The sequence below is a fragment of the Vespula vulgaris genome, chromosome 3, assembly GCF_905475345.1.
Source record: "Vespula vulgaris chromosome 3, iyVesVulg1.1, whole genome shotgun sequence".
Taxonomy (NCBI): domain Eukaryota; kingdom Metazoa; phylum Arthropoda; class Insecta; order Hymenoptera; family Vespidae; genus Vespula; species Vespula vulgaris.
This window is the reverse complement of record NC_066588.1, coordinates 5612147-5635752: the sequence shown is the minus strand read 5'-3', so window position 1 is coordinate 5635752 and position 23606 is coordinate 5612147. Positions and strand designations below refer to the sequence as shown.

The following is a 23606-nucleotide window of genomic DNA, read 5'->3' as shown; positions in this document are numbered from 1 at the left end:
AGGGAGACGAAACCTATATTTACAATTATGACGGTTTGGGAAGAGTCACTGATGTAATCTTACCAACAGGAGAAAAATTAAAATTATCTTCGGATCTTTCTAACGACGAAGGTCTTTCCGTACAAGTATCTGCTCCTCTTCAAGCATTGTCAAAAGGAGATAAACAAAGATTTGTAGAATTTGAAATGAAGAATGAGAGATCTAAAATGCTTACTATCACCGATGGTACGTGTGCTTAACAAATTATAAATCTTCAATAATTTAACCATCTAATTTTCTTTTTTATATAATTACTATGTATCAACGATTGTTACAGGTACGAAAATTATGAAAGCAACTTCATTCACGAACAGTAGTTTGGCAGTATGTCTTCCTAGTGGTGGAAGAATATTAAGTGCAGCGACGACTAAACATCCTCTGCTTGAAGCCGCTTTGCCGGTGGAAGCAGAAATGTTACCAATGTGGAGTTATCAAGTGATGTCCCTCGGTGAACTAACAAATACAATGACCACCACTTATAATCTTGTCGGGGACGTAAGCCACTTTCAACAGACACTTAATAGAGAGATCTGGGTAAACGATACAAGAGTAATCGCTGTCGAATTCGAACAAGCATTCAGGCGAGAAACTTTCTACGACAAAACGAGAACACCTCTATTGACTGTGATCTTCGATCCTGCTGGATTGCCATTACTTTGGCAACCTCACGAACAAGGACATAACCTTAGCATCACTTACGATAGATTTAATCGTATAGAAAGTTGGAAATGGGGTGCATCGGACGAATCTTATGGTTACGATCGACATGGCCAATTGGCAGATGTCACCAATAGTCAAGATGGCACAAAACGATATACCTATAACGACTTCAACATGCTTTCCAAGATAACTCTTCCTAGCGACAGACATTTCTCTTTGGAATACGACGATGACGGTGGCTTACGGCATATTATTCTTCCATCAGGAACGAAACATTCTTTCTCTTGTCAAGCCTCTCTCGGTTTTCTTCGAGTAACATATACACCACCAGGAAGTACTAGAGCGTATCTTCAACACTACAGTCACGACGGTAATCTTCTACAAACTGTATTTCCTGGCGATGGCGCACGTATCGTCTATAGATATCATACATCTGGACAATTGGCTGAAGTCGTTCATGGTGATGGAAAAAGTGAAATAAGGTACACCGAAAGTGGTTTACCTTCTGAAGTTATACATTCTGAAAGAGATGTGGAATATAGATGGGATTATCAATATAGTGCTGGTCTTCTTGTCGAAGAACGTATAGATTTCGGAGCCAAAACCGGACTCAGCAATGCCAAATTTACTTTTGATTATGATTCGAACTTCAGATTGATCGCTGTACAGGGTAGAATAGGCGGTCAAACTTTACCACCTCACACCATGGCTTACAATCCAAGAACTGGCTTATTGGAACAGATAGGGCAATTTAAAATAACGAAACCACAAATAAACGAGACTACGGTTTTCGATGGCACTGCACTTTTTTCAAGGATTACCGACGACAGATTCCACGAAACTCAAGTGACAGTAACTATTCACAGTTTGGAAGTGTTTAGAATGGAATTCACGCACGATTCTCGAGGACGTATAAATCAAACCAGGACGTATACTCGTAACGTTGCTGTTAATACGTACACCAATGTGAAAAATTACACATGGGATTGCGATGGACAATTAACGGGTGTCGAAGCACAAGAACCATGGGGTTTCAAATATGACGGAAATGGTAATATGTTATCACTTAGATATCGTGGAAACACCATACCCATGGAATACAATACCATGGATAGAATAATTAAATTCGGCGAAGGTCTTTACAAATATGACAATAGAGGTCTTGTGGTTCAAAATGCTAGAGAAGAGAGATTTAATTACAACGCTAAAGGTCTATTAGTACGTGCCACTAAACGTGGCCGATTCGACGTCCGTTATTATTACGATCATCTCGATCGTTTGGCAACGAGAAAAGATAATTATGGAAACGTGACTCAATTCTTTTATAACAATCAAAAACGTCCTCACGAAGTCAGCCAAATATATAGTCCACGTGATGGAAAGCTGATGTCTTTGGTTTATGACGATAGAGGCCATCTTATTTATGCACAAGTTTATCGACATAAATATTATATCGCCACTGATCAGTGTGGCACGCCTATAATGATTTTCAATCAATATGGCGAAGGCATAAGAGAAATCATGAGATCCCCATACGGACACATTGTGTATGATTCGAACCCCTATTTGTACTTACCTGTTGATTTTTGTGGCGGATTGTTGGATCAGGTGAATTATATTTATATATACATATAAACTTATATTTTATATTTTTAGAATGTATATATATATATATATATATACATCTATTTATATATATTAACAGAGAATATTAATATGATATTAATATTAATAAATTTGATAGGTAACTTCATTGGTTCACATGCCAAATGGAAAGGTTTACGATCCTTTGATAGGCCAATGGATGTCTCCTCTTTGGGAAAATGTCTTGGACAGGATAGATACACCAACGCATCTGCATCTTTACAGATTTAACGGGAACGATCCGATCGATATCAGGCATACAGATAGACCAAATCAACCCACAGGTAAGAGACATAAATATCAGTTATATTATAGATCAAAATACTCGAATATATAATATCTCTTTTTTCCACTTTTTTCTAGATCACATATCATGGTTCACACATCTTGGATACGATCTAAAGAGTTTAGCACCTCAATTATTCCCTGACGAGCTTCCCGATAGTTTAGTACCACCGGCTCTTGGTCCAGGTACTTCTATATTTGGCAAGAAGAAAAGAACGAGAAATCTTGGTGTTCAATCAGGCTTTTTAGCCCACATTGCTCAAAGACATTCTGGTGATGCGATGAGCCTTTCAGCACCACCACGATCAGCTCTTAAAAAAGACACTAGTGAACTAATCCCGAGTCGTTTAGGTGCTGCCTCAGATCCACCATTCGGTAAAGGAATCCTTGTTTCGAGAACAGCCGATGGACAGGCTGTAGTGTCGAGTGTGCCAACGGCGAACGCTATTTATGGTGACGTCTTCACCTCGGTGTTCAATCGTTCGTATTTCTTACCGTTCACGTTCGTCGTTCACAGTGCTCAACAAGATGCTTTTTACTTCGTCAAGGAAGAAACTTGGAGAGCTAGCGAGGATCGTGGTCAATTGAAACGTCTCGGTGGACAAGTGAATACTACTTTCCACGAGAACGAAAATGGCAGTGGAAGTAGCTCGCTGATCGACGTGAAGATACACGGTACCAGCTACGTCGTCAATTTGCGATATGGCACGACAGCCGAGAAAGAAAAGCAACGACTTCTTCATCACGCAAAAGCAACTGCCATTCGTAAGGCTTGGCATAGAGAACGGGAAGCTCTTAAAGCTAACACTCCAACAACGAACGAATGGATGGTAGCCGAACAGGACGAGATATTGAAAGTTGGTGTAGCCTCGAATTACGAAGGTGAATATATACATGATGCTCAAATCTATCCAGAGCTAGCGGAGGATCCTTACAACATAAGATTCGTCAAAAAAGCCGTTGACACTTCAAGTAAGAAACGACGCAGAAGGAGAGGAGCACCATCTTGCAAGCTTTGGTGGTTGGATAAATTTTGCTAGATCGTCTGGATCAATAAAAACGATATATGGCTCTCCTTCCACTGCCCTTCTTTTTAATGGGTTAATTACTGTCCAAAAAACTGATTGCTATGGTCTCTCTCTTTTGGTAGACGTTACGCAAACGAATAAAAAGAAAGGCAATATGAGCAAAGAAAAAGAGAGAGAAAAACAAAGAGATAAAGAATGAAGAAAGAAATTATAAAGAGTGTTACTAGAAAGATGAGAATTACTGTGACATATTATCCGCAGTGTTCTTTGATACACACACGTATAAAGAAAGACAAAAAGAAAAAAAGAGAAAGAGAGAGAGAAAGAGAGAGAGAGAGAAATAAAAAAAAAGAAAACGTACTGAACACTATCAAAAAGTTTTATACCAAAGTCTATTTGTGTATTTCAAAGATGCCAAAAACACTAACGTTATATGATCTACCGCGATAGGGTGTAGTGTGTAAGCATTAAAAAAAAAAGTATGCGTGGCGTGGATTACGGATTAATCTTGCCCGCGGATAAGAGTACGCGACAGAACCGTGATTTGGCAGACGCGCGAAAGCCTTATAAATAAATCGGTGCAAGAGCTTTCCATAAAAATGAAGAAGAATCTCTCTTTCTCGAAAAGAGATTTGTGACTTTTGAAAGTCTGGTGTTCGAATTTGATGGACATAAATATTATGGATGAAACGAGAGAGAGAGAGAGAGAGGGAGAGAGAGAGAGAGAGATACGATATGAAAAGAATGATTTTAATTCGGATATATAGGGTATTTCCAAAGGACGAAAAAGTCAGTATATAAAATGAACGTGGGCGCAGTGTAAATGTACGTGTAACGAGCGAAGACACAAATACCATTCGTTTTCTAAAATTCGTGAAAACAAGCGTGTGTGTCACGTCATCGTTAGAGGGACGGAAAATAAAAAAAATAAAAAGAAAACAAAAATGCAAGCGGGCCATTCGTCGTTGAGGCGAGTCGAGTGAGAGAAACTAGTCAATATATAGCTTTACATTGACGTATAAACTTTTCATTAGAGTAAGAACGAGAGAGAGAGAGAGAGAGAGAGAGAGAGAGAGTTATAGCGAATATGCATGTATGAAAGAGAAAGAGAGAGAATGCGATCCTTGCCGTACAATGTGAAACTGTGTGTACCCACCTGCCCATTCGTATGCGAGCGATACTTCGTCGTCGTCGTACTTAGATAGAAGAAGAAGTTAAAAAAAAAAAAAGAAAAAAGAAAGAAAAAGAAGTTGATAAAAAAAGTGAATTACACAAAGCGATAAAACGTGGATTGCAAGTGGACGCGAACCGAATGTGCACACATATCTCAACAATGAATGGCCTCGGAATTCGTAAGAAAGCTCGCGCGTTATCGTTCTAAGATGACTCCTATTTATTTTTTATTTTTTATTTTTTTCGTTCATTGTCAGTGTAATAAAAGAGGGGACACAAAAGTCGTTTCGTTCGTTTGATCGATCGATCTAAAAAGAAGATAAAAAAGCAGAAGAAGGGATTGACGTGTACGATTGATCGACTTAGCTCGAGTTCTACTTTGAAGCCTTAGAATGTATCGGCAAGAAGAAAGAGACGAGCAAATTTGTATTATAAAGTGGTGCTTTCTCCGGCGATGCAAAAAAAAACAAAAAGAGAGCGAGAATCTTGTGCAGTGTTGAACGATGAGAGAGAGAGAGAGAGAGAAAGAGTATGATTGAGAGAGCATGAGCGTGAATGGAACATTGTATTATTATTAGGCTTAAACATATTTTTAAACATGGATGTGTCGTATCCTAGCACTTTAGCGTCCAACCTCCGTAAAAACGAACCTAGAAAAGGAAAAAAAAAAGAAAAGAAAATGAGAAACTTCTTATATTACTGCCATCAGCAGGATTAACGAACTATAACGACGATCGAAGATATAAAACGTGTCTCGGGATAATCGATGGTACACTCTCTGTTTGTTAATCCCGTTCGCACGATATACGCATTATAAATATATATATTTTAGGCGGGGTAAAGAAGGAAGCGTCGGGCGAGCGAGCAAGCCGATGTCTCTCTCTCTGTTTAAGTGAAATATTAAAATTAAAAGAAAAAAAATAAGGAAAGAGAGAATATAGAAAGAAAGAAATAATGAAAGAAAGAAAGAAAAAGCAGAAGAAAATAAAGAAGAAGAAGAAAAGAAGAAGAAGAAAAAGGAGAAATGATTCATTATCGGTAAATAAAAAAAATAAAAAAAAAAATAAAAAAAAAATACATATACAATATTGCATATTTGTGCTTGCTGGATATGAATAACACGAACGTCAAACTATGTTTCTCTTCATTGAGTAATAAGTGTGTATCTAAATTAACGCGACCAACAACTCTCCCTCCTATTCCCGTTCTAATCCCATCAGTACCGATCGTTTTCCTTGTATCGAACGTATGTAAATTATTAATACGTTCTAAGAGCCGTGCATAATTACTAAGATAATTAGTTAGCATCACCGAATTAGCCCTCGCTATCCCCTTACCCCACCCATCCAAAATCCCCGTCGCTCTCTCTCTCTCTCTCTCTCCTCTCTCTCTCGCTCTCTTTCTCTCTCTCTCTCTCTCTCTCTCTCTCTCTCTCTCTCACTCTTTCTCTTTCTCTCACAGTAGCTCTATTTCCCTCTCATCGTCCTCTCGGCATCCTATTAACAACATCGCGAGAATCAGAGCGGATTTGTCCAATTCACGGCGTTATCTCATCATCCGCGTTTCTTCAAATACTTTTGTGAGCTAATCTCGTCGACGCCACCAATAAATAGACATAATGGCACAACGACGTTAACTGTCTGGATAAATGAAGAAGATTTTACTTATGATACACTGAATGTATAAATAAAATGAGAAAAAAAAACAATATAAATATATATGAATACCTATATATATAGGGAGGCTTTGTAATGTACTTTTGAGTCGAACGAGCGTTTAAATGTATACGAACGAAAGAAAACTGAGAAGCTGCGGTCCAATTCACGAGAAACGATCAATCTTTTTTTTTATACGTTTTCTTTGCCAACAAATAATAGGAACAGAGGGAAATAGAGAGAAAATTAAATGTTCATTCGAAGAAAAAATGATTTATCTTCTTATCTTAGATCGCCGAACTATAAGTATTCATTAGAAATTCGTAAGCATCTAAACGCTCGTCGTTTGCTATAATATCCGTTCTCATCTTGTGCCGAACGTTGCCACCATTCGGACCGGCAATGGGATTCGAAAAAGTCGACTATTTTTTAAAATATCGAACATCAAATTATGTATATACGCGTAAAGTTACATGAGGCCCTCTCGCGTATTTGAGAAAGACAAAGAGAAAGAGAGAGAGAGAGAGAGAGAGAGAGACGTTAGAAAGAAAAAAGAAAAAAAAAGGAAAATGAAGAGAACATGACTCACGTTACTTTGACATAGTCTCTTAGTAAAACAAAAAGGAAGAAGAAGAAAGAAAAAGTTAACAAAAAAAGTAAAATCAAGAAAATGCAGTCTCTAACTTCCGTGAAGTTTCATCTCGTTTTGCAAATTTAGTTCGTCCCCCTCGTCGATCGATCGGGGCACGCGATAATCCCACGTAATTCTTTAAGTAAATATCAGGTAGATTACAAAAAAATAACAATTATATATATATATACATATATATATACATATACATGTGTGTGTTCGTATATATATATGTGTGTGTATGAAATATAAATATGTGAGAGCGGGAGAGAAAGAGAGAGAGAGAGAGAGAGAGAGAGAGAGAGAGAGAAAGAGAGAGGAAGAGAATGAAACGGTTAGATTATAAGTTGGTCCATGCGGTATAAAATATATAATATACTCGATTGACACGAAGCGGCGTCTCGGTGGATCGTGTGGTCAAGAAAATAAAAATTAGAATAAACAAATTGAAACAAGAGGAAAAATAGTAAGATGGAAATTGAACGAAAACAAAAGCGAAAGAGAGAGAGAGAGAGAGAGAGCGAGCGAACGAGATAGAAAGAAAGAGAGAGAGCAAGTGAGTGAGAGTGAAAAGAGAGAGAAAAATATATATATATATTTATTATATATATAATATATATATATAAATATATTAAGAAGCGAACGAAAGCACAAGTCAGCCACGCTGCAGCTACTACGACCACTACCCTAGGTAGATTAAACGCTACTTTGCCGCTGATCTAATTGTTTACTGTCACGTGTTGCTGTAAACCTAAACTAACGATACGATATATTTTATTTATATAATCTAATCGACTGTATTTATTGTAAATAGTCACGATGTTTGCTATGATATAATATATCTGTAATTGGATGGAATCTGCCTGAAACTGCGCCCAAGCCCTCTGTCCTTCACTACAAACTGAAAAAATAAGAGTTAAAAAAAAAGAAAATAAAAGAAAAAAGAAAAGAGGAGTCTAAGGAAAAAGAATAAAAAATAAATAAATAAATAAATAAATGACGCCGTACCTCGCGCATGGAACACCGGCGATAAAATAAATAAATAAATAATTATTAAATTAATTAATTAATTAATATAATCGGAAAGCCCCTGTTGTGCGTTTCGCGATAATTTAAATTCGCCGTTGTTGTATAACGCGTTTGTAATTCCGAGCGAGGAGTTAAAAGTGAGAGGTGTAAAAGCGAGAAAGATGTCAATATTTCGTATCGTAATAGAGTGGACGATGTCGCGGAACGATCGATCGTGTACGATAACCGCCGTGTGCTCCATTTTTATCAAACTGCCTACCTTTTCTCCCCAACACTTATCCTAAACGTAAAAAGAAAAGGAAAGAAAAGAAAAGAGAAAGAAATAAATAAAAAAGAGAAATAACTATGCTAACAAATTCTCGTCCCTTTATCATAGGAGGACAAAAACGAATGATAAATATACATACACATATATATATACACATGTATGTATGTGTGTATATATACATATATAAATAATTTTTATAAATGTATTTTTTCTTCTCCATTCCCGATCCAGAATCATCCAGATTTTCCCCTTCGATATGAATAACAAATTATCGCGGTAGAAAAACGAAGAAAGAAAAAGAAAAATAAAGAGAAACACAACAAATTCGTAACTCGAAATATACATATACTGCCCCGAGGCAGGAAGGAATGTCATGACCCTACCAGCATGTCCAATAACTTACACACACAATATTACTATCTTAAGTACAATATATTAAGTGTTTTCAGAAAATATATGATCTATATATGATAATAAAAAGGGAAAAAAACGTTTCATCGCCGACTTGTCATTCACTTCTGATCACAGATTCTAATAGATATTCACCTTAGGTAATATGATATGTAATTACATACAACCATTATTCGTTCAAAGGGTACATCTTGAATTTCTTGCGAGCAGCGAGAGCGAAGAATAAATTTGCGAACTGAAAATTTGAGATATGAGGACATCAAATGAACAAATATTTATCCTGATAACGTATTACGTACTAGAGCTAGTGACACGAGAAGGACCGATATAGAAACCGTATGGACCGACGATTTGAGAAAATCAACGGCGCCATTTAAACAGCCAGACTCGTACACTACTTCAGCGGTCATGTTCAGACACTGAAAAAATTACAAAAATTTTTGTTGAATTTTAGAGAAGTTAATGATAAATCACAGAAAATGTAAGTTCCAAACATGTGTTATTCATTAATATTAATACTAATATATTTGTTGTAGATAAATCATACTTTGTCGACAGTAGTTGAACAACAACTCTGTGGTATAAGCATACCATGTTTTTCCCAATCATCGTGCGATCGAATTCCACAGCATTTCAACTAGGATAAATTATTTTTCTGAATTATTTATTATTACAAATTTTTATTAATTATTTATTCTTAATTAATTATTTATTATATATTTATTTCAATCTTAAATTAATATCAAACTAACATATCTGTGTGTATTATCCCAAGCTTCCGCAACCCAGTCCAAATAACGATAATTTTCAATCGAATTAGTCATATCCTCGTGAATACTTTTCGTAAGTTTATCAAATAAAGAGAAACTCAAAATGGAGCAGACGAAGATCATAAAAAGAAATAACGCATGGAACATTATATACTGTAATACAAGAATTACATTTTTCTATGAATATTTCGTTAAGATTTTTATCATTTTAATCAATTATCAAATTAACATACGATTATCAAGAAATTTTGTTTTCTTTTGAGAAAACCAAATATGCCGATAATTGCTAGAAGAGAAGCAAATATTCCTATTATGAGCAATGTCGTTATATATATACGTTGTCCAATTAATCTAGACATCATTTTATTATCGGCCAACATCCAAATTGAAATGATTACAGCGCTTATACCAGCAAGCTTTAAAAAGAAATTCATATTAATATTTATAATTGTATTTTCTTTCTTTCCAGAGGATTATTTTATCGAAACTTACAAAGGTAACACTATTGAGACTCAAAAAAGAGAACTTCACACAATTCTTTGGAAGTCGTTTGTAAGATAATTTTGAAAACGACAATGTTAAATCTGGAGGAGTATCTTTCCCTGTTGTGGTAGTTTCCTCGGTTTCTGTAATGTCGTCTTCTTCGGCAGTGTCAGTCTCAGTATCATTGTCATTTGTGATATCTTGATGTCTCATCATAAACAAAATTTGACATTTGTTAAGTCATTAATTTTTAAGTATTCTCTAGATTCAGATAACCTTGATCATCCTCGCCACATACTTATATGTATGTATTTATGCATTTATTGAAATTTCGAATCGTGCAAAAAACTGAAGTTGGCCATTTCACAAATTTTCATTCGGAACACAATGAAATTTATATTAATTATTTTTGTATGATGTTTTCAAAAAGAAGAAAGAACATTCGTTTTCAAGCACAAAATAATACGAACAATTGGCTGATTATTTAAACATTTAGTAAAAATTGTTTATTATACGAAGTTTCATATTCTGTCCTCGAGATTAATCTTTAATCAATAACATTGAACTTCATATGTGGTCGTTTTCGCGCCGTTATCGATGATACATGCAATACAGAGACCTCTATGGCGTAATATTCAAAAATTTCTATATTAATTATAAAAAATAAATTGCAATCATGCTTTATACCACCTCTTTAAAAAATTTCTTTTATTTTCTGATATGATGCATTAAATTAGATATTAAAAATAACAATCATTTTTTAAATACTATCGAAAAAGATCATTGAGAAAAAAACTAATTTTTATTTAAATAAAAGTCAGGCATCATTAAATTATGCAGAAATTTTTCGAAAAACGAAATCATTAAAAATGACTATAATTTTTATGGTTACCGATAATTATTATAGATGATGGAAATTATATTTGGTTATGAATAACCACTATTGATAACGGAAATTGTTTTCGATTAGGAACAACCATTATCGCTGACGAGAATTATTTTTTGGTTATCCGTAACCGTTATAGGTAATAGAAATTTGATTAGAGTTTTGATTAAATTTAATCAACAGATATAGTATCTGTTAAAAATATATAATCGTTTCAATGTAAAATATCATTATTTTTATCTGTTAATATTTGCGCTCAATTTTGATCAATATGTACGAAGATAAATAATTTGTTGCAATAAAAGTAATTTTATAACTGATATATTTTGAAAAAATTATTAATTATCAATTAAAATTTCATTATCAACAAATCAAACTATAAATACAAATAGTATAAATATTCTGTATTTGCTATAAATTACAATAATGTACATAAATTATTAATCTCTTACTTTTGATTTTATAGTTTAGAATAATGGAATTATTAGATAAAAATTTCTAATAAATTTGGGTTTTATATAAATATCATTTTTATCGCATTTGCGGTCGAATAAATGTACCTTAAAAAGAATAACCTTGAATCTGGACACGACGTGTCTACGTATTTCACGTTATCCACGTGGTGTAGTTAATTATTGAAGTATTCAAATCTATTAAATACAATGTCTGTCTTGAATATAGATGTCTTTAATAAAAGAGCAACTGAAGCGGTAATTTCTTTTATCGATTTCTTCATAAAATATAGACTTTGATTTCTCTCGGAAAGGTTTGAGGTTAACATTTTTTTCATAAGCATACCTTTTTTAGGAAGAGCAAATAGAAATTTTGAAAAAAGAAATCGAATATTTGCGTGAAAATATAGCAAACCAAAATGTTCAAAAATGTGATATTTCGAAAGAAGATTATACAAATTTGCAGCAAGAAAATCTCAAATTAAAATATAGAATTAACATACTTAAAAAGGTATATTTTATAATTTTGTTATTTTATATATTTTTTATATTTAAATCATTACTTATCAATCAATCTTTTTAATATTTGTAGACTATTGAAACAAGGCGATCTAATCCACAAACTCAAACAATGTCTACTGATACTTCTGTTAGTAATTTCATTAGTATATGTGAAACTTTATTTAATTTATTTCAAGATGCTACTGCTGCCGCTTATCCAAACTTAGTAGATCCACCAATAGCTATTGCAGTAGCACCTAATGCTAAATTTGGAGATTATGAATTTAGCAGTTCTATGCAGATTGTTAAATTATTAAATACAAGTGGTAAGTATTTGAAATCAATAGAACTTTTTGATATTAATGTATTATTAAATTGCAAATATTACAGGTATGAAAACAAATCCAAGAGAAGTTGCAACTAATATTTTATCGAAAGTGGAGTCATCTCCACTTATTGAAAAATTAGAAATTGCTAATCCAGGTTATATAAATGTATTTTTAAAACGTGAATTTGGTCAACAAGTATTGAAGACATTTTTAAAGATAGGAGCAGTATTTCCCCCACATGTGGATAAAAAAAAAATAATTGTAGATTTTTCCAGTCCTAATATTGCTAAAGAAATGCATGTTGGTCATTTAAGATCTACAATTATTGGTGATAGTATTTGTAGATTATTGGAGTATCTAGGTCATAATGTTCTGAGAATAAATCATGTAGGTGATTGGGGAACACAATTCGGTATGTTAATAGCTCATCTACAGGACAAATTTCCAGATTACTTAACTGTATCTCCACCAATTGCTGACCTTCAGGTATTTCATTTTTATATGATATATGGAGTCTTTCTCATTATTTTAAGATTGCTTCTTTGCAGTAACATTTATTATTTTTATTTGTATTACTATAGAATTTTTACAAAGAATCAAAAACAAGGTTTGATGAGGATGAAGAATTTAAAAAACGTGCATACAATTGTGTCGTTAAATTACAATCCTTTGATCCTGACATAATTAAAGCTTGGCAGTTAATTTGTGATGTATCTAGAAAAGGTAACTATTATTAAATATATGTTTAATAATGATTAATGATATTATTACAATTGTCTTTGTCACAGAATTTGAAAACTTGTATGCTCGACTTGATATCAAGATCATAGAGAGAGGAGAATCATTTTACCAAAAGAAAATGGAAGTATTAGTAAAGGAATTAGAATCCCAAAACTTTTTAGAGGAAGACATGGGTCGTAAGATATTATGGGGAGAAGATCATAGTGGTATACCTCTCACAATCATAAAATCGGATGGTGGTTTCACTTATGATACATCAGACATGGCTTGCATCAAACAACGTGTTCATGATGAAAAAGCAGATTGGGTATATTTTAGATTATAATGAACCAGTATATCTGTTGCAAAAAGTATATAAACGCATAAACTATATAATTTTTCAGATAATATATGTAACAGATTCAGGTCAATCTGTACATTTTCAAACATTATTTAAATGCGCAAAGAGAGTAGGTATTCTTCCATCAAATGTTAGAGTAGATCATGTTGGATTTGGTCTAGTTCTTGGAGAAGACAAAAAGAAATTTAAAACACGATCTGGAGATACTGTTAAGTTATCAGATTTATTAGATGAAGGTAATTTATAAGTACATCCTTTCGTATGAACATAATAATTCGTTTTTAAAAATTTTTTGCAAAGATATTAAAATGCAATCATTTATTTTTCTAAAAGGTGTAAACAGATCACTACAAAAACTTAAAGAAAAGGGGCGTGACAAAGAACTTACAGAAGAGGAACTTAAAGCAGCTCAAGAATCCATTGCTTACAGTTGCATTAAATATGCAGATTTATCTCATAATAGAAATCATGAATATGTATTTTCATTTGACAAAATGTTAGATGATAGGGGAAACACTGCAGTATATTTACTTTATGCGCTTACTAGAATTCATTCCATTGCTAGAAATGCTAATATTTCTTCAGCACAGTTAAAGAAAACTGCAGAGGAGATTCCAGTATCTCTAGAGCATGAAAAGGAATGGAAGTTAGCTAAGGTATTGCTAAAGTTTCCTGATGTATTACTTAGAATAACTAAGGATCTCCATATACATCAACTCTGTGAATATTGCTATGATATTTGTACTGTATTTACTGAATTTTACGATAATTGTTATTGTGTCGAAAAGAATCAAGCTGGTGAAATAATTCAAGTAAATATGGGTCGCTTATTATTGACAGAAGCTACTGCTATTATAATGGAACAATGTTTTTCCATACTTGGTATTAAACCGCTTACACGTATGTAATAAACGATGATATTAAAAAATAAAAAAAGCATATTTGTATTTTTCGTATATGTCAAATATATAAAATCACTTTTTATGCCAATTTATAATAATAAAATAACAGTTGCTTTAATACAATGTAATATGTTTTATTTCATTTTTTTCTTCCATTATTTAAAAAAATATTAAAATATTAAAAAGCTCAATGACTTTAAATGTTATATATATTATCAATTAATTTTATCATTTGCGTAACATTAGCTTTAGCGGTTTTATGTCGCAAAAGAAGTATATGATGAAATATAGTATGACATTAATGCAAAATAATATGGAAGGAAGGTGATTGGTTATTGCTTAGTATAATACTTATACCCACGTGCTCGATGCAAGTCAGCAGAGTAATCGGATATTTAATTTACGATATAAATAATTATTATTAAGATTCACAATCAAAATGGTAGCCCCGCTTACTATTAAGGTATTATATTTATTTTATCTTTATCGCTTATATACATATAATATAGGTAAGAATGCGAATTAACCTCAATGCCGGTACACTACCAGATGTAACACATTTATGCATATTAAATAAAGAAATTATCGTGTTATTAAATTATGATCTATGTAGTTTTATTATAATACATCTAAATTGCTGCATATTCAAAATAAAAATTGCTAAGTGCAATAAAATTAAAAAACATGACTAATAACAGTTTATTGCCAAAAGTAATTTTAAATTCGTTTAATTTTTAAATCGTCTTTTATCTAGATTATTATGTATTTATGAAAAATTTATAATTGATATAATAGCTTTAGAATATTCTTAAAAAGCTTATGATCTTCTATAGCAAACAGCAACAGAAAGAAAAGGTACCTTTAAGGTCGAATATCTTCAAAAAATTGAAAAGGAAGTACAAGCAAAATGGTATGCTGCAAAAGTTTACGAAGAAGATGCACCATTAGAATCTACAAGTACATCAAATGATAAATTTTTGGCAACTTTTCCATTTCCTTATATGAATGGACGCCTTCATTTGGGACATACATTTTCTTTATCAAAATGTGAAGTAAGATTTCCTTATTTATTATTTGGTAATTTAACTTTAATATCCTTATACTATAATTTGTAATATTAATATAATATTTTCATATCTTTTAGTTTGCAGTACGTTTTAATCGTTTGTTAGGAAAAAAGGTTCTTTTTCCATTTGGCTTTCACTGTACCGGTATGCCTATTAAAGCTTGTGCCGATAAATTAAAAAGAGAAATAGAATTATATGGCTATCCACCACAATTTCCTGAAGAAAATATTGTAATTGAAGAAAAAGTAGATGATGTAGTTATAAAAGATAAAAGCAAAGGGAAAAAAGTAAGAAATTTCTAATATTGATACAACATATTATATAAGTTAATAATCATATAAAATATTTATAATATTTTTAGAGTAAAGCAGTTGCCAAAGCTGGAATCGCAAAATATCAGTGGCAAATTATGCAGTCTCTTGGATTAGATCATGAAGAAATAAAAAAATTTGCAGATGCTGCATATTGGTTAGATTATTTTCCACCTCGTGCTGTTGAAGATCTGAAATCAATTGGATTACATGTATGTTGAAAAACGTAATATTCATAATATACAAGATATATTTTGATTATAACATGCTTCTTTAAATTATATTACTTTTAGATTGATTGGCGTCGCACATTTATTACTACTGATGCTAATCCCTTTTTTGACTCATTTGTGAAATGGCAATTTGAACATTTAAAACGTAGAAATAAAATAAAATATGGGAAAAGATATACAATTTATTCACCAAAAGATGGTCAACCATGCATGGACCATGATAGATCTTCTGGTGAAGGTGTTGGACCACAAGAATATACATTGATAAAATTAAAAATACAAGAACCTTATCCAAAATCTCTCAAGTAAAAAGTTTTATTATTATTATTATTATTATTATTATTAAAACGAAAATATTATTTGCATGTTTTATCGCAGATCACTTTCTGGAAAACCAGTTTATCTTGTAGCAGCAACTTTAAGACCAGAAACTATGTATGGTCAAACCAATTGTTGGGCACATCCGGATATAAATTACATTGCATATAATTTAAAGAATGATGAAGTGTTTATATCGACTGAAAGAGCAGCTCGAAATATGGCTTATCAAGGCTTTTTTGAGGAAGAAGGAAAAATACAAGTTCTCCTAAAACTAACAGGACAGGTAACTTCTGTAAAAAATACTTTAAAAATATATTATAACATTTTTATTTACATTGTTATTACTTATATTAATAGGACATCTTAGGAGTAGCAGTAGAAGCACCTCTTACGTTTCATAAAGTAATCTATACATTACCCATGTTAACAATTAAAGAAGATAAAGGAACAGGAATAGTAACTTCAGTTCCTAGCGATTCTCCGGACGATTATGCTGCTTTAGTAGATTTAAAAAAAAAACAACCATTCAGAGAAAAATATGGAATCAAGGATGAAATGGTGCTGCCTTATGATCCTGTAAGTTAAACACTTCTGTTTAATTTAAATAAGATGTAATATAAATACTTGCATTTCTGATCACTAGATACCGATTCTCGAAATCCCAGAATTTGGCAATTTATCTGCAGTGACTCTATATGATAAATTAAAAATACAGTCTCAAAATGATAAAGTTAAATTATTGGAAGCTAAGGAAATGGTATATCTTAAAGGTTTTTATGATGGCATATTGTTAGTTGGTGAATATAAGGGAAAGAAAATCCAGGATGTTAAAAAACAGATTCAGCAAATATTAGTTAATGATGGTAGTGCTGTCATTTATTATGAACCTGAAAAAACGATTACTTCGAGATCAAACGACGAATGTGTAGTCGCTTTATGCGATCAATGGTATTTAGATTATGGTGAAGAAACTTGGAAAAATGAAACAATGGAAGCTCTGAAAAATGTAAATGTTTTTCATGATGAAGTTAGAAAAAATTTTATTGCTTGTTTAGATTGGCTTCATGAATATGCATGTTCTAGGACTTATGGTCTTGGTAAGTAAAATTTGGATTCATAATCGTCTATTATTAAGAAAAATCTTAATTATGTATTAAAAATTTTAGGAACGAAATTACCATGGGACGAAAATTGGTTAATAGAATCTCTCTCTGATTCAACTATTTATATGGCATATTATACAGTAGCTCATTTATTACAAGGGGAAACATTCAAAGGAGAAAAGCCAAATGTGCTCGGGATAAAGTATACATCGTAGTTTATATTTATTTACATCAATATTAAATTATTTCTTATTTTACATAAGTAATTATATTTAGGGCTAGTCAAATGACATCAGAAGTCTGGGATTATATTTTCTTTAATGATGCAGAATTACCTAAAACGAGTATTAAAAAAGAAGCATTAGATCAAATGCGAAGAGAATTTCATTTTTGGTATCCTGTTGATCTAAGAGTTTCAGGAAAAGATTTAGTACAAAATCACCTTACTTTCTTTCTTTACAATCACACTGCAATATGGCCTAAACAACCAGAATTATGGCCTCGAGGAATACGAGCAAACGGCCATTTACTATTAAATTCATCGAAGGTAATACAAATTTTTAGTAAAATGAAATTTTTTTATCGAATATACAAATCAACAATGATTATATTTTTTAGATGTCAAAATCAGAAGGAAATTTCCTAACACTTGCAGAAGCTGTTGAAAAGTATTCAGCGGATGGGATGAGATTATGTTTGGCTGATTCTGGAGATTCAGTGGAAGATGCTAATTTTGTAGAGAGTACAGCTGATGCAGGCATACTCAGACTGTACACATTTATTGAATGGGTCAAGGAAGTAATGGCTTCAAAAAATCTGTACAGACATGATCAACCAAATACATTCAATGATAAAGTCTTTGAAAGGTATATTTTGAATTTTGATTAATACATTCATATAGATAAAATATAATATAACTATTTATTAATAGTGAAATGAGTCTAAAGATACAAGAAACAAATGAGAATTATTCAAAAATGCTTTATAAGGAAGCATTGAGAACTGGCTTTTTTGAACTACAAGCTGCCAGAGATAAGTACTTACAATTGAGTATATTAGATGGTATTAATTGGAATCTTATTATTAAGTATATAGAACTACAAATTATTATGTTATCTCCAATATGTCCTCATGTATCAGAGCATGTATGGACTCTTATTGGTAAAGTAAGCATTATCAAAATTATGACGTAAAAATATAAATGATATCTATCCATATTTTATCTTATTAATATAAAAAAACAATTTTATTCTATATTAGGAAGGTAGCATACTAGACAGTCGATGGCCGACAGCCGGTAATGTTGATTTAGTTCTTATAAAATCTTCACAGTATTTAATGGATGCTGCCCATTCATTTAGAATTCTTTTAAAGAATTATCTAATACCAAAGAAAGTTTCAAAAGGTGCAAATGCTATACCTCCAGAAAAGCCTAATCAAGGAATTATTTGGGTAGCCAAAACTTATCCTCCTTGGCAAAGTATTGTACTCGAAACTATGAAAGAAATGTATATGGTAAGTAACTGAAATATTAATTCATAATTTATTTAAGAACTTTAAATATAATTTTAATATCTCTACAGAAAAATGGAAACAAATTGCCAGAAAATAAAGCAATTGCTACAGAATTAGGAAATATAACTGAATTAAAAAAATATATGAAAAGAGTAATGCCATTCGTGCAAGCTTCAAGGGAAAAGGTAGAATCAGCTGGCATAAGTGCTCTCAATCTAACATTTGATTTCAATGAGTATGATGTTCTTGAAAGAAATAAGAAGTATCTTCAAAACACTCTAGAGGTAATTTCTCAATTATATATATATTTATTTATTTAATAAAAATATAATTTTATTATCTTTATATTTTATTTTTATGTATTGTATTTATGTGATTCATTTTATATATTTTAGCTAAGTGAAATTATTATAAAGTATACTGATGAAGCTCCTGAAAAAACAAAAGAAGAATGCTGTCCAGGTTCTCCTTATATAAATTTTGTTGTAAAGCCTTCAGTTCTATTATCTCTTATAAATCCACAGAAATATGTGGGCTTATTTAGAATGAATTTAAAAATTTATGAAAAAGACACAGTTTCTAATTTAATAAAACGTATTTTACATGAGCATAAACATATAAAAGGTTTGCAATATTGATAAAAAAATTTTTAATAGAATTAATGTATCTTCTATTAATAACTTCTTTTTCAAATATAATTTCTCTTTCTCTCAGATCCAGCTTCAGTTCAATTATATCGTTATAATGACCCAAACATGGGACCTCGTTTGAAACCAAATATTGACAATATTTTAGAAGGAAAAACATTAATTCCAAATGATGCTTCATTTATTATTAATGTAGAAAAACAATCTGCAGAAATTAAAATTGCAGATAATGCATACTCTCTTGGAAATGAGTTAATATATATTGTAAAACATGAGGGAGATAAATAAATAAATCGATAATTAAATAAAAAAGGTTTCTGTGGCATAACTAAGCAAGAAGGATATAGTGATGAAAAATAACAGTATTGAATAAAAATTTTTTGTATAAGTAAAATTTTCTTTTTAATTCTCTTTTTGCATAAATTTACAAATATTTATAAATTGATATATTAATATAATGTTTAAATGTATTCTTTGGTACATTATTATATAAATGTTTTGTATATTCATAGAAAAACCTATGAAGCCATATTACAAATTTTATATTATATACAATAATCAACATTATACACATATACACATACACACACACACACATATATTTAGTTATTTATAAAACAGTTTCAATATATACTTTAAAAAATCAACAATTGTTACAAGTATCTAATTTGCTGAATTATTGTCCTAAAGGCACATGATAGTAACAGAGAAATATCTATTTATCTAGTTTTTTATATATTTATCAAATTTATCAAAATGTTCTCTTTCAAATTTCCTGCTTATAGCATATATTCTCTTATTATTAACTTATTATAGAAATGCAGGAATCAAAAAGAATTTAATGTAAAAAGAATTTCATGAAGATGAAGTAGTAGAATTTTTTATTTTTAGCCAAGTTTGTACTTCTGTACGTATTTTCTTTATATCTGTAGCTTGTGTTCTACAGCATCCACCAATATATCTTACTCCAAGATTCAACCATTCATGAACAAATTGATGCAAAGGATAGTACTCTTTATCTTTCTTCCATCCTTCTGCTATTGTATATTTTTCTCCACTATTGGGATATACCACCAATGGTACAAAATCTGTAGAATTTTCTGTATTGATACCTTTTAATAAAGAGGTAACATATTGTGGAGCAATACAATTAACGCCAATACCAATTAATTGACCAGGTTGAGCTTCTTTATAACATTGCATAGCTATTTCTTGAAAGTCTGTACCATCTGCTAAAGTTTTACCGTTTTGACAAGAAAAGGATAACCATGCCTTTGCATTTGGGAATTCTTTCAATAATTCAATTAATGCTTTAGCTTCTTCTTTACAAGGTATAGTTTCTAATGCCAATAAATCTACACCAGCATCTAATAAAATTGAGATCCTTGGCCTGTGCCAATCTTTCATAACTTGTGAAGATACATGAGCTCCATAGTGACCAGTGTACTCCGAAGCATCATGTAATGCAGCACCATATGGTCCACAGGATCCAGCAATTAATGGTTTAGGATTAGGTACGTTTGGATTATTTTTTATTTCTTCAAGATAAGTTTCCACAGCTTTTTTAGCATATTCAACAGCTTTGTAAATTAATTTAGTGCTTTCATCTTTAGTAACTCCCAAGTATTTCATGAATCCCTCGATCGAAGCTTGATAAGTATTTGTTTCTATTATATCGGAACCGACTCTTAAAAAATCCAAATGTGTTTTATAGACAGCCTCTGGAGTTGTGGCTAAAAAACGTGCTGTCCATAATGGATCACCATCGATCCTGTCACCCACGTGTAACGCTAATTGTGTCGAGATACCACCATCCAATACTTTTATGTCGCACATTGTATCAGTAACACTTTACAAAGAACGATCTTACATACATGCAGTTCAAAATAGGAATGGACTTGAGAACGGCGGGGAAAAATTTTTGTATTTTTATATTAACGAATCAGTGTTGCCAAATGTCGAAATCTCATGATTTTATACATGGGCGAATTCTCTTGAAATTTTCTTTTATTATAAAAATTCTCTTTTAATTATAAAGATTTTAATATATCTCGTTAAAAGGAAAACGCGATACAAATAATCTTTTGAAATAATTAAATATGCTTTGAATATATCCATTTAATAAATATTATAAATGTAGTATAAATTTACACAAAGATGTCTCTCATTGAAATATAATAGAAAATTTGAAATTTAAAAATAGTATAAGGAATGCATATCAGTTGAAATAATGTATAACTGATCAAAATTAATATATTATCATGAAATAAAATGATTTTTTTTTTAATGAAGAATTATACAATAAAATTTCATCAAACATCGGTTTAAAGTAGGAACTTTCGAAATTGGTTAGACTGTATGGAATGTAATCAATGTGACTTGTGATTATACAGATTACAATGTTTAATGAGTTAACTAATTTGACATATTTATCAATATAGAGCAATAATGTACTGTATCTCTTTGATAAACTTATCTTAACTTTTTTGATAGCCTTGTGAACTTTCTTTCTACGTTGTCTATATAATTAATCTAACAAAAACTGAACGATTTAAAGAATTCTAAATATTAAGAATGTATAAGTGTTCCTATTTGCATCATTGGTAATATAATTCAGATGGCTGTGAATGATGCAACTCTGCAATAAGACAAATATAATTATAAGGAAAATCTAAAATATATCAATTTATTTAAAAGTAACTTTTATTAATTTAAAATAAAAGAAAAATACATTCATTTGAATCGTGACAAATTAATTTAAGTTAACTGTTATTTCGTTAGTAATACAGATCATAATATTTATTTTTTAAACTTTGATTGTGCATCACAAGTATTTCTTACAAACAAAATAGTACGTTCTATTAATAATCGTACCTCCTTCTTAAAGAATTCCAAGACTTTTTTCTACTACGGCGTGAGGTTGTCCCATTTGTTCTCGGAATTCAGGTGTATTTAATATATCCTCAAATCTAATTAAAAATTTTCAATTGTAATCATTGTCCATTTAAACGTTAGATTGTGAGAGAAGTATAATAAATTACCCAATTTCTTCATCTCTACCAAGAATAACATCTCTCATAATATTTGATGATGGTAAAAAGGGAAGTCTACCAACTTTCTCAGCTGCTTTTAATTCCATTGCAAGACGCAATGGAGCATGTAATCCTTGAGCATTACGTAATAAGACCATATTCATACATTCTTGATTTTTCTTATGCTAAAAGCAATCAAATTATATTGTCTATATATTGCTTATAATAATAGAAAATTTTATATATTATTATAATGAATTATATATAGTAACGAAAATTTATAATTACATTTAATTCCGAAGCTTCTAAAGGATGTGAATAACCAATTTTTTGCCTTGTTCCTGCTAACCTATATAATCAAAATGTATAGTATAATCAATTATTGATCGATTAATTCTAATAAACAAATTTCATGAAATTTCATTAAAATAATATTTACCCAGAAACCATAGGATTTGGAATACCATATGTATCATCTTTAAGATTAAATTGGTCAGCCACAGCAGGCTTAGGTATTAACGATGGTAATCCAAAACTCTGTAATACGTTAAAGTAATATTTATATTACATTTAATCAATACTTTCTAATGTACTTTCTATAGATATTTTTATTAGAAATTTTTTATGGTTTATAATTTCTTTTATTTTTAATCAATTAGAATATATTTGTTTTATTAGCAATAATAAATAAGAGAAATGCAAAAGTGTATCTGTCATGATTAACATAACCTAAGAACAATGTAACAATGAATTTACGAGGATTTATAATATTAATAATTATTTTAATAAATTTTATAACTTTATGTTTATATGTAGCATTTACAATATTATATTTTTACCATATTTTCATTTACGAATGAATACTTTACGTAAAAACTGAAAGTCACTTCACGAAGTAATTTCTACACACGCAGCGTATATAGAAAAACACATATATAGTATTATCATCGTATTGAACTACGTTGTATCTGGATGTTTCAACCAACTACTGTAGAGATCGAAAGAAACTAGAACGCGTATTGGACAAGAATCATTACACATATAGCGGAATTTTCAAATTTTTATTTGAAACAATTAAATAATTGTCGTGAAACATGATATGAAATTTTTAAGCAATAAAATATTTTCTTGTGATTTTAGTTTGTCTTTT

At 31.0% G+C, this 23606-nt stretch overlaps 6 protein-coding genes across 13 annotated transcripts in view; 3 read left to right on the top strand and 3 right to left on the bottom strand.

Annotated features, from left to right (window-relative positions):
- LOC127062823 (teneurin-a) overlaps positions 1–8907 on the top strand; it is a 473231-nt gene extending 464324 nt beyond the window's left edge. For all 7 annotated transcript variants that reach the window (XM_050991642.1, XM_050991641.1, XM_050991640.1 and 4 more), the window contains 4 exons: positions 3–225; positions 317–2307; positions 2444–2627; positions 2707–8907. In XM_050991642.1, coding sequence (XP_050847599.1) covers positions 3–225; positions 317–2307; positions 2444–2627; positions 2707–3668 — 3360 coding nt within the window. In that variant the 3' untranslated portion in view covers positions 3669–8907. The remainder of the gene's footprint in view (positions 1–2; positions 226–316; positions 2308–2443; positions 2628–2706) is intronic.
- An 85-nt stretch (positions 8908–8992) lies between these two features.
- On the bottom strand, positions 8993–10593 carry LOC127062183 (CD63 antigen-like). The gene is made up of 6 exons (XM_050989934.1): positions 10086–10593; positions 9827–10009; positions 9576–9746; positions 9371–9460; positions 9123–9242; positions 8993–9058 (listed from the first exon to the last, which is right to left on the bottom strand). The coding sequence occupies exons 1-6, from the start codon at positions 10290–10292 to the stop codon at positions 8993–8995; spliced, it is 837 nt and encodes a 278-aa protein (XP_050845891.1). The 5' UTR covers positions 10293–10593.
- A 218-nt stretch (positions 10594–10811) lies between these two features.
- On the top strand, positions 10812–14350 carry LOC127062830 (arginine--tRNA ligase, cytoplasmic). The gene is made up of 9 exons (XM_050991677.1): positions 10812–11101; positions 11429–11672; positions 11770–11925; positions 12007–12241; positions 12306–12730; positions 12826–12967; positions 13033–13292; positions 13369–13561; positions 13659–14350. Exons 2-9 carry the CDS (start codon positions 11625–11627, stop codon positions 14231–14233), a joined length of 2034 nt encoding a protein of 677 aa, XP_050847634.1. The 5' UTR covers positions 10812–11101; positions 11429–11624; the 3' UTR covers positions 14234–14350.
- Positions 14351–14482: 132 nt separating this feature from the next.
- Positions 14483–19818, top strand: LOC127062825 (leucine--tRNA ligase, cytoplasmic). The gene is made up of 16 exons (XM_050991650.1): positions 14483–14690; positions 15061–15279; positions 15372–15581; positions 15656–15817; positions 15899–16143; positions 16217–16442; positions 16517–16735; positions 16803–17256; positions 17326–17464; positions 17539–17809; positions 17881–18128; positions 18194–18428; positions 18523–18777; positions 18846–19061; positions 19173–19401; positions 19492–19818. Exons 1-16 carry the CDS (start codon positions 14667–14669, stop codon positions 19710–19712), a joined length of 3573 nt encoding a protein of 1190 aa, XP_050847607.1. The 5' UTR covers positions 14483–14666; the 3' UTR covers positions 19713–19818.
- Positions 19819–19942: 124 nt separating this feature from the next.
- Positions 19943–21429, bottom strand: LOC127062836 (homocysteine S-methyltransferase-like). The gene has a single exon (XM_050991687.1). It carries the CDS (start codon positions 21258–21260, stop codon positions 20280–20282), a length of 981 nt encoding a protein of 326 aa, XP_050847644.1. The 5' UTR covers positions 21261–21429; the 3' UTR covers positions 19943–20279.
- Positions 21430–21623: 194 nt separating this feature from the next.
- LOC127062842 (proteasome maturation protein) lies at positions 21624–23430 on the bottom strand. Of its 2 annotated transcripts, XM_050991695.1 has the most exons (6): positions 23296–23430; positions 22896–22993; positions 22745–22805; positions 22466–22641; positions 22299–22393; positions 21624–22062 (listed from the first exon to the last, which is right to left on the bottom strand). In XM_050991695.1, the coding sequence occupies exons 1-5, from the start codon at positions 23296–23298 to the stop codon at positions 22306–22308; spliced, it is 426 nt and encodes a 141-aa protein (XP_050847652.1). In that variant the 5' UTR covers positions 23299–23430; the 3' UTR covers positions 21624–22062; positions 22299–22305. The 2 variants fall into 2 exon arrangements, with proteins under 2 accessions (XP_050847652.1, XP_050847651.1); XM_050991694.1 differs by lacking the exon at positions 21624–22062 and having other exon boundaries at positions 22110–22393.
- Between the last annotated feature and the right edge of the window lie 176 nt (positions 23431–23606).

Bases quoted from the DNA above. Each gene is read 5' to 3' on its own strand.
- LOC127062183 (XM_050989934.1), bottom strand. From the start codon at position 10,292: ATGATGAGACATCAAGATATCACAAATGACAATGATACTGAGACTGAC. The intron at 9,747-9,826 runs GTATGTTAATTT...CTTGTATTACAG, and splicing joins AACAAAATTTCTTGATAATC to TATATAATGTTCCATGCGTT. The intron at 9,243-9,370 runs GTATGATTTATC...TAATTTTTTCAG, and splicing joins GTTCAACTACTGTCGACAAA to TGTCTGAACATGACCGCTGA.
- LOC127062830 (XM_050991677.1), top strand. From the start codon at position 11,625: ATGTCTGTCTTGAATATAGATGTCTTTAATAAAAGAGCAACTGAAGCG. The intron at 11,673-11,769 runs GTAATTTCTTTT...TACCTTTTTTAG, and splicing joins ATAAAAGAGCAACTGAAGCG to GAAGAGCAAATAGAAATTTT. The intron at 13,562-13,658 runs GTAATTTATAAG...TTTTTCTAAAAG, and splicing joins ATCAGATTTATTAGATGAAG to GTGTAAACAGATCACTACAA.
- LOC127062825 (XM_050991650.1), top strand. From the start codon at position 14,667: ATGGTAGCCCCGCTTACTATTAAG. The intron at 15,280-15,371 runs GTAAGATTTCCT...CATATCTTTTAG, and splicing joins TTTCTTTATCAAAATGTGAA to TTTGCAGTACGTTTTAATCG. The intron at 19,402-19,491 runs GTTTGCAATATT...TCTTTCTCTCAG, and splicing joins TGAGCATAAACATATAAAAG to ATCCAGCTTCAGTTCAATTA.
- LOC127062836 (XM_050991687.1), bottom strand. From the start codon at position 21,260: ATGTGCGACATAAAAGTATTGGATGGTGGTATCTCGACACAATTAGCG.
- LOC127062842 (XM_050991695.1), bottom strand. The intron at 22,642-22,744 runs GTAATTATAAAT...GATTGCTTTTAG, and splicing joins TAGAAGCTTCGGAATTAAAT to CATAAGAAAAATCAAGAATG. The intron at 22,394-22,465 runs GTAATTTATTAT...ATTTTTAATTAG, and splicing joins GGTAGAGATGAAGAAATTGG to ATTTGAGGATATATTAAATA.